The sequence below is a fragment of the Alnus glutinosa genome, chromosome 2 (assembly GCF_958979055.1).
Source record: "Alnus glutinosa chromosome 2, dhAlnGlut1.1, whole genome shotgun sequence".
In the NCBI taxonomy this organism is placed as follows: domain Eukaryota; kingdom Viridiplantae; phylum Streptophyta; class Magnoliopsida; order Fagales; family Betulaceae; genus Alnus; species Alnus glutinosa.
This window is the reverse complement of record NC_084887.1, coordinates 429,083-438,923: the sequence shown is the minus strand read 5'-3', so window position 1 is coordinate 438,923 and position 9,841 is coordinate 429,083. Positions and strand designations below refer to the sequence as shown.

The following is a 9,841-nucleotide window of genomic DNA, read 5'->3' as shown; positions in this document are numbered from 1 at the left end:
CATATTTGCTCCCTCCTCCTCTCTCTCTCTCTCTTCCTTTTCTTTTCTTCCTCTTACTTTCTTTCATAGATCAAATTCAAAAACCCATAAGAAAAGAAAAATTTCACGCTTCTGCCAATTCTCTCCTTGGCCGGTGGTCTTAGCATCACCAACGCATCAATCCCTCAACCCCTTGGTTTTCTCCATCGTTGCTTTCTCTGTTTTCCTCTGCTTCGATTTCTCCAATTGTACACAAATACAGACCCACTCATTGATATATATTTATAAATATTATATAGTCTGTGGGTTTTTCTTTTTCTGGGGCAGCAAAGATGAGTGGCGGGGGGTCCAAGGGTTCAATCCCGAGCAATCTGAAGAAGGTGATCCAGACTATCCAGGAGATCACGGGCAATCATAGTGAAGAGGAGATTCACGCAATGCTCAAAGACTGTTCCATGGATCCCAACGAGACCGCTCAGAAGCTCCTTTTTCAGGGTACGATTGGCTTTCCCTTTTCATTCTTTCGCGTCTCTGCTTCTCTTTCAGCTTAATAGGCTTTTGATCCTGATCGGGTTTTGTTGGTTTGGTTGTGATCCGTGTGTCGCTCTTGGTGTTTTCTCTTCTGGGTTGTGTTGGTTCAGTGTTGTTTTCTTGTGGGTTTGATTTGATTTTGCTTTAGATTAAGTTGTTCTGGAGGAAGTGGGAATTTTTGAGTTTCCTATGATGGGTTTTCACTGTTGGTTAGCTTTTTATAAGGCGAACTTTGAGATTCTGATATCCTCTTTATGTTTTGACACCTTTCTATTTCTGAAAGGAAAGCATTTTTTTTTTCTTTCTATTCTTTATTATCTGTAAAAACTTAGCTTTGTTGGATGCTAGAAATCATTTTCGGGACCTTTTAAGGGTTTATGTCGATGGTTAGACTGTTCTGTTTGATTTTCAGAAAATAAGGACTAAGCAATGAAATGGGGTTTTATTACGCAGTCATTGTTGGGTTCCTGATTAATTGCTTCCAAATATATGTAGTTCTCTTCCAAGTGTGTTTTACATGATTTTATCTTTAACTCTCCATTTGTTTCCTCAGAAACCTGAGCAAAAAAGTTAGATAAATTTAGGAACTTATGTTTTCTGTTGCTCTGATTCTCTCTCTCTCTCTCTTCCCCCCCCGCAAGAGAGAGAGAGAGAGAGAGATTAGATTGTCTAAGCAAGGTAGTTGCATTATGCAAAGTGGTATTTTTTGCATAAGAGGTTCATAAAAAATGAAAAAATTATGTTGTTTCAATGTTTTAAACCACAACAAATTATAGTCAGTAGTGTGTACAGTAGTGATACATTCCATAGTTGTGGTTGTCAAGCACATTTCGTTCAAAGATTTCTTTTAATTGGTAGCTATTCAGTTTTGGTTATCAACCATTTACTGCCACCTCTGGTGCTTGGAGAAGGTTCATTTTATTGAGTGCGTTCTGCAAAAGGCCGGGTTACAGTTATTCAGAGAAAGTACCTTTTTGGTGGTTGGTTTAAACATTCCACTGGAGACTAGTTAGTTTTTGGGTGATTTCTGTTGCATACCGTTACAAAGTGGTCCGCTATTAAGTGCAAACTATTTATTTTGGCTTGTTACAGAGCAGTGTTGCTATGGATTAAGACCCATTTCTATAGTAGTAACTTATTAATGTTTTCATGTAGTTAAGAGCATTTAATTATCTCTTATGAGTTCTTGGTTCAAGCAAACAGTTGGGAAGTCTTTCTGGTGTGTTTTCGTGTATCACTACACTCTATGTGCCTGTAAATTTTCATCCGAGTTCATTTCTTGTAATTTGAATGGTTAAGAAATTTTGTTTACACGGGCCATATAATGTGTTCTATTTTCTTGATTTCTTTTCTTGTCTTTTCCTTTTCATCCCCCTTTCACCAAGTTAACATGTGTATATGTTGTTTGACAGATCCATTTCATGAGGTCAAAAGGAAGCGTGATAGGAGAAAAGAGGTAAGAGATTTCTGCTTTAACTTAATGATGGAACAAGATATTTTTGAGTTTATGGATTTGAAGGTTTAATTTTATAGGTTTGTGACCTGAGTTATCACTTTTATTAGATTGGTGCAAACATATATATATCATAGCTGTGCGAACTTGCTACATGATTTAAAATGTCTATCCACTTTGTTCAACAACCTTGCTCTCTAATCTAAAATAATGGCTTCCCACCCTCCCCCACAGACAGACACAGGAAGATTACTGTTTATTAAAGTGAACTTACTTGAGCCTAGTTGTTATGATCTATACCATGCATCAATTTAGTGGAGGTGACGTACTGTGTAAAATGTTAGTTAAGAGCACCTGTGATTAGAGAAATTAAATGTGTGTAGGCTACACAATTTGAATTGCTATGTACTGAAAAGGACTTGAAATAAGTGTATGCTTGCTTTGATTTGTTTTATGCTTAATTTTCAAATCACTTTGTTTTGCGGTTGGTTCAGTGGTATGCTTGCTTTATTTTTTTATTTATTTTTCCTGGGTTTTCCTACCTACAGATATTTTCTTTAGGAGGAAAGATGGGATAGCAGGATTTTTTTTTTTTTGGTTAGGTTCTATCATTTAGAGACTAAAAGCAGGACCTTGTTTACACGTGCTTGGACATAAGTAATGCTAGAAGTCGCTCTTTTGTCACTTTTTTGTATCCCTTAAAAAATGATGTGGCTTTTAAAATCACATTGAGTTTGTGATTGATCACTACTAAATTTTGATCAAGTGGTGATTTTAAAAGTCATATCATTCTTGGAGGGACACAAGAGTAACAAAAGAGTGACTTCTAGAATCACTCATTGGACACTGATGAGTAGTTGTTATATTGTGCTTCAGAATTAATTTGAACTGTAATAATCTTTCTACTTCGTTTCTTATTTTTTTGCAGAATCTGAACAACAAAGAGTCTGCAGAATCACGGTGGAGACCCAGTCTGCAGGGGCGAGGGGGTAGGGGTGGACGGGCGAATTTTCCACCTCGACACATGCCACATGGTGAACAACTATTTCAAACCAAAACTTTCTTTAGGATTCTAAGTTGGAAGACTCTTGCCTTATCTATTCTTTTTAATAAATTTGGGTTGATCTTGTTGCAATTTGTTTGTTGATTATCTCCAAATATACTTCTGTGCTTGCGTTAATATAATATTTTTTGTAATGAATCACTAAGTACCACATTTGCTTACTTTTGTGAGGAACTTGTTTTCTGTTCTACTAGCCCCAATGTGTGATTGAGGAATTATGCCCAACGCGGGTACCCGCGCGAAAATAATAAAGAATCTTTGACAATATTATTGTATTATTGGGGTCGTCGTAACTCATAACAGCTGAGCTAACCGGCTCCGTTATACCTCTCTCCAGATGCTGGTGGTGGCAGGAATTCTGGCCCTGGAAAGGAGAATGGAATCAACCAAGCTGCTGAGAAGGCTGTCATTCCATCTTTACCAACTTCTCAGGACACAAAAACTAAAGATAAAAGTCCGGTAACAAGGTGGTTTTGATTTATGAATTCATATTTCTCCTATAATTGTTAGGTCAACTAAAATGTTGTTTTCTAGTTTATAGATTGTTGAAGTTTCATATAACTTACGTGATTAAATATCCCTTGCAGCTCTGAGCCTGTCGTTTCCAATGGTCCCACTGTTGGTCCTGAAGAAAGTTCAGCTTCTGTTGCCATTAATAATTTGGGAACTGCGCCACCTCCTGCTTGTGCAAACAAAGATTCCGTCATTACCTTTGGAACTGGGGACTCGCACACACAGCCCTCACCAAGTTCCAGTAACTGTTCAGTGTCGACATCACTGTCATCTTCATCAGCAGTCTGTTTCTCATCTTTGGACCCTGTACTAGTTCCATCTAATGATTCACGGCTCCCTTGTTCTGTGGGTGCAATCAAACGTGAAGTAGGGAGCAATCGATCTCCTGGTGAACCAAATGCAGTTGTCCTTGCTGAGAACAAATCAGCTGCTGGTCAGGACTCTAAAAATTGTATTCAGTATGGTCTTTTATTTATATTCTGATTTGATTAACATAGTTTAGTTTTTGTTAATGACTGTTAGCAGCCTCCGAGATTAGTAGTGCTTCCGTACAGGGAAAGATGCTGGGCAAATCTCAAGGAGTTGGGAAAAATCAGCTTGCTGAGTCTTCACTACCTTCGTCTTCACTAACTCATAACAGCTCTTCGGTTAGTCGGCCTTCATCTAATTACAGTAGCCGGTCACAACAAATAATTGGCCCTCAGAAAGGTATGTAATTTGAAAAAAATGTTCTTTTGTATCAATCTTTGTATAACTTGGGGATATTTCTTAAAGATGTTAAGGAGGTCAGATGGATCTCTATGAGATTATTATGAAGTGTTTTGGTTTGAAAAACAGACACCCCCCCAACCATCCACCACCCCCCTCCCCCCCCCCCCCCCCCCCCCCAAAAAAAAAAGAAAAAGAAAAAAGAAAAAGAAAGAAAGAAAAAAAAAACCAAGATAGAGATTAACAGAAGGAATGCAATTTACTATGGTTTTTGTCATAATAGAAATACTCCATGGATGGTAAAATTGTTAGTTAAAGGAATGCACGTGTTCTCAAAAATTCTAACTCCATTGATGCTAAAGTTGTTAGTTGTTCCAAGCTATATTTAGACATCGGTCTAGTCCTAGAATTCTGAGTCCTTATGTGTTCCAGGGCAGCTGATCTTTTATTCTTATCCAGAGCGAGTGTTCTGTTAAATAAAGGTTTTTGATTTCTAAGCTTAGTTATGATGAGAATGATTAACTTATGTTGCTTTTCGCCCCCTGAAAGTTGGACATGGTTTGCTACTTGACAACTGGAGTTACATTAGCTGTTTTTGTCTTGTTTCCTAGTTGATTCTTTTTCGAATGAATTGATGCCATTTGAGGCATATGTTTCCATCAGTTTTTTGGCTGTAAATTAGGAAGTGAGATCTATTTCAATCTTTGGCCTGATCACGCATTGCTGTATTTAGTAATATTTTCGTATCACCCAGAATTATTTCTTGATATAATACTGATTATTTTAGTCTTAGCTATCAACAATAGTTGGATGACTTGTTCAAGACTTACAAAGTAGTTTCTGGTTTCTATCTTCAACAGTTGGTTCTAATAAGGAATGGAAACCAAAGCCAACCACTAGTAATGCTGTTCAAGGTTCTGGAACAGCTGGTACAGCTTGTGCATCTGATGTTCCCACTGTCTCTGTTGAAGATACTGATCAGACGCAGCCTGAATCTAGTGTCCTTGATATGGAAGAAGCAACTTCAAAAGTGCAGAAGAAGCTTGAGGAGTTACGACTTCCACAACGTCAACTTGTTATTATTCCAAACCATATCCATGTCCCTGAATCTGAAAGAACCAAGTTGAGTTTTGGAAGTTTTGATGCTAGTTTTGGAGTAACTACAAGCTATGTCAGCGGTCCTGAGAGTGACAAGAGCTCTACACCTGTGTCTGAAGCTTCTCAGGATGTTGAAGAAACTGTGGAGGAAGAGGCCTCAAGGTTTGAATTGACTTGCTTTGACATTTATTAAGTTTTAATGTGCTTCTCATTAGTTTAATCTACCTCTGACTAGGGGTCTTGTTCTCCACTTCGTTTTCTTAATTAATCTAAGGAAAAAGTGAGATTGTATTTTCTTGAGAAAACAACAAGGGGGAGCCAAAAAGTACTTCAATTTTTTTTTTCCTTGATATAAACCATCTTAGCAGCGGTTGTAGTAGTGGGCATTGTAATTATTTGTTTATTACGATTATTTTTTGTTGACAAGTAATGTTTATTCATTCAAAGCGCAGAGGGGCGCAACCTTAGTGCACAGAGCGTATACAAGAAGACCCCTAAATTATAGGAAAAGAAACTTTTTGCTTATTAATTTGATAAATAATTTGCTTATTACGTAATTTAACAAGCCTGTGGCTAATTTAACTGCAAGGACTAGGTTTATCCTGGGTTATAGGTGAATCCTGGCATTTATAAAAAAATAAATAGAAAGAATGAACTGTAACTGCATATTAGTGGAGCATCGCTGTCCAACCAACAGAATTTGGTTTTTGATGGCATGCATCTTTTGCACTTTATAGGATCTTGTAATGAAGGTCAATTATGAAGAGCCCGGTGCTTTCACTTTTGCTCCCCCTCCCCGTGCGTGCATGCATTTCTGGCTCTGTTGGATTAAGCTTTTAAATAGTTAACTGTTTGTAACTGTGGGAAATCAACTCACTTGTGGTCCTTGCATTTCCATCCCTAGCGTTCTCTGCATGCATGCTCTGGTATAGTGAAATAATTTTGCTTGTTTCTTTAAATTATATTGTTGGATGCAGCAATCAAAATGCATTGGCACCGGCTGAAGAGGGGCATTATCCTGATCACCCACAATCACCTACACATGTATCGGAAAATTTATCATCTGGTGATGGTGATGTCTCATCCAGTACAATCCCGGAGTATAATGAATCAAAGCAGAAGACTGCATTGCCGTCTGGAGGGCATCAATACCCAGTGGTTCATACCTCTCCAAACTACAGTTTTGGGTTGGTGCCTCCAATGTTGGGGAGTCAGCTTGCACCATTTGAAAACTCTGAGTCGCAAGCACGTGATGTTTCCCGTCTTCCTAGCTTCGTTGTGAGCCCTCAAACCTCTGTTCTCCTTTGTTATATGTTGATATGGCTATACTGATTTAAAATTTTAATTTCAGTCTAGTTGAAAATTTGATTGAGTCCAAAATTTGACGTGTTGATTAAATATGTCACACATTCTGATTGATTTTGGCTTATGGTTTCAAACTTGGAGTAATGATCGTCATTGCTGATTCACTGTTTTTTGAAGTTCTGCAATAATTTGGTTGACTCTATTTTTGGTTTAAAGTAATTACTGTTGTTTATTAGTTGTCTTTGCTTTTATTGGTCCAACAGCCATTTGATCCAAGTTATTATGCCCAATTCTACCGCTCGGGTGCTGATAGTGATGGTCGTCTTTCTCCTTTTCCTTCTCCTGGTGTTGGCACCAAATACAATGGGAATCTTGCAGTATTGTCTCCATCAAGTTCTCAATCTCCTCAAGAGGTTTGCACAGATAAAGCACCTAGTTTATCATTCCTGTTAAGAGAAAAGTTCTCTTAGTTTCCTGCTATAGAATATCAATTTTTTTTGTAGAGGTTACATAAAGCGTTGCTTCTTGATTGAGTTATTTATGATTTCTGTGCATGGTATATGATTCCATTAATGTATTTCTGTGCATTTTCGCTTATCTCTCATCATTTTTGAATGTTCCAACATTAGAGGCATGGTCAAAATAGCACCTGAGTGGTACAATTGGGTGATATACCTCAGTGCAAATCTGCTGCCCTGGTGCTCGATTCTACAAATGGCCAAAACTAAGCCCAATTAATAAATTTAGGAATTTTGATCACAGTCAAAAAGCACCTTGAATAACAACCGAATATGCATACCAAGAACAAGATGTAGCCTGGTAGGCATCAAATGCACAAGCACCTGTAGGTGTGATCTTGACAATGGTATTTGAGTCAGCTGTAACCTTTCCTTAAGAAAATTATCATGAAGCTCAAAATAATGCTGATTACAAATCTTACCATCAATGAATTTGGAACTGGGAATAACCACTCTCTCTCTGCGTGTGTGTTACTTCTTAACGATTGATAATTATTGTACGTATATTTTTCTTTATTTGACCCACAAACATGCATCGACACATATTTTGATATTTACATACCTTTAAATTTTGTTGCTATTCTATACTTATTTGCAGGGTGGCGTCCTGTCTACGGCAGGTCCAACACCACTGGTGACTCAGGCTGCAGGGCTCATGCAAAGCTCAATAGCTGTGACTCAGCAGCCAGTCCCTGTCTTTCGACCACCAGCTGGGGTTCATATATCCCATTATCCTCCCAACTACATCCCATATGGTCATTATTTTTCCCCCTTCTATGTGCCACCACCAGCCATCCACCAATATTTGGGCAACAGTGCATTTCCTCAGCAGCCTCCGGCTGGCAGTGTATATCCAGCTCCACCGGGCACAGGTGCCACTGGGGTCAAATACTCACTTCCGCAATACAAACCGGGGACTAACACAGGAAATCCGTCACACATTGGAATACCAAGTGGCTATGGGCCATATGGCTCCTCCCCAGCTGGTTATAACCCCAGTTCTGCTGCAAATGCAGGAAACTCAACAGCTAATGAGGATCTTACAGGGTCCCAGTTCAACGAAAGTAATGTATACATTACCGGGCAGCAGGTTAGCTTTTATGTGCTGTTTCTATTTTTTCTTCCTCTAATTAGTGTTGGTGTCTGTGGATGATGGACTGTATACATCAAGTTACTATGTTTTTCTCCCCTTGTGTTTTCCCAGAACCTACATACACCTATGCCCTCCCTTTGGTTTCCATTTGTTTTCTGGGTGGCAGTTTCAATCAAACATTTGACAGAATGATTCTTGCTACATAACTTTGTATCATAACAAATAAAAACGTGTGGCATCTATGCTCCTTTATGAACGTTTGTAGCGAAGATGTATTGCCCAAGTATTTGTTGTCTTGTGTGGTGATCTGTTGGCTTGACTGTTATGGTCCTGCATGATAAAGATTGAAAAGCTTTTTTGTTGAAGCTGCTAAACATACATATGCTTTCTAATAAGCACTTTATATAGACTGAGGTGGTTGTTGATTAGGCTTTCTGACAGTCTGACTTTTTTAAAGAGCTTGGTCAGTATGACTATACTAATGGGTGTGAGAAGAAGTGTTGGGTTTCTAACTTTCTATAAAATGATTAGTTTGCTGTTTTCTTGTTTCCTGTTTCTTTTTTTTTTCTTTTTTTACTGAGAAGGCACCCTTTCATGATAGTTAATTACTTAGCTGATTTGCATTTTTTCAGAGCGAAGGTTCGGCTGTATGGGTTGCTGCACCTGGCCGAGACATATCCAGCTTACAAACAAGTTCATTTTACAACCTTCCACCTCAGGGTCAGCATGTGACTTTCACCCCAACACAAGCTGGCCATGGCACTTTTCCCGGTGTCTATCACCCTGGGCAAGCAGTAACGGGAGCAATGGTTCACCCACTTCTGCAACAATCTCAGGCCATGGCGGGAGCTGTTGATTTGGTGGGCCCTGGTGGCAGTGTTTATCAGCAGCCTCAGCAAGCACAGATCAACTGGCCGAGTAACTACTGAGACAGGGATGGGGTTTTTTCTTTTTCTATAAACAGCAAGACACGAAATTGAAGTCCAATCTTTGGATTTTTTTGGGGAACTCACAACAAAGTTTGGATGGGAGGGAGAGATATCAAGAAGATACAGCATTGACTGGATTAAGTGTAAATCCACTAAAGGAGGCTGGAAAAGTTATAGCCGTAGTATCTTCGGATTGCTTGGGTTGAGGACATAAAAGGTGCGACCCACCTGTAACCAATATTGACCATTTTAAAGTTAGTCAAGGTAGGATGTGCAGGGTCTCTTCTCTTTTTAGCTGCTGCTATGTGGTTTCTGCCGTTTTCCCCTTTTCATAGTTCCAAGCTTTTCCCCTCGTTTTTTAAAATTTTAAGTCTTTCAACCCTAGAGTTTACTGTTGAGTGGTGAGAATCTCGTTCATTCTTTCTCTTTGATATTTGAGGTTTTTGGAAGGTAAGATATAGGTTGGTGGAGAAACTTCTGCATTATTTTTTATTGTCTTTCTGCTGTCTTACCTGTAAAGTGAATTTTGATAGCAAGAGAACGATTTACGTCAACTGTTGTACTGCTAAAAGCCGAAGCGAACATGTCAATTGTTTGACTTGTCTGATATATCCATTAATGCATGCTTAATACACACGATTCTGGGGGACA

The 9,841-nt window shown here is 38.7% G+C and overlaps 1 protein-coding gene across 3 annotated transcripts; it reads left to right on the top strand.

The window, feature by feature from the left end:
* Positions 1 to 9,841, top strand: LOC133860650 (GBF-interacting protein 1-like). 3 transcript variants are annotated; one of them, XM_062296220.1, is made up of 11 exons: positions 1 to 474; positions 1,923 to 1,966; positions 2,892 to 2,997; positions 3,364 to 3,493; positions 3,614 to 3,972; positions 4,062 to 4,247; positions 5,108 to 5,507; positions 6,323 to 6,623; positions 6,914 to 7,063; positions 7,767 to 8,258; positions 8,894 to 9,841. In XM_062296220.1, exons 1-11 carry the CDS (start codon positions 312 to 314, stop codon positions 9,188 to 9,190), a joined length of 2,628 nt encoding a protein of 875 aa, XP_062152204.1. In that variant the 5' UTR covers positions 1 to 311; the 3' UTR covers positions 9,191 to 9,841. The 3 variants fall into 3 exon arrangements, with proteins under 3 accessions (XP_062152204.1, XP_062152206.1, XP_062152207.1); XM_062296222.1 differs by having other exon boundaries at positions 2 to 474; positions 4,065 to 4,247; XM_062296223.1 differs by lacking the exon at positions 1 to 474 and having other exon boundaries at positions 1,932 to 1,966; positions 3,364 to 3,485.

Coding starts and splice junctions, on each gene's coding strand:
- LOC133860650 (XM_062296220.1), top strand. CDS start 312: ATGAGTGGCGGGGGGTCCAAGGGTTCAATCCCGAGCAATCTGAAGAAG. Junction 1,967..2,891: donor AGCGTGATAGGAGAAAAGAG/GTAAGAGATTTC, acceptor ATTTTTTTGCAG/AATCTGAACAACAAAGAGTC. Junction 5,508..6,322: donor GTGGAGGAAGAGGCCTCAAG/GTTTGAATTGAC, acceptor TGTTGGATGCAG/CAATCAAAATGCATTGGCAC.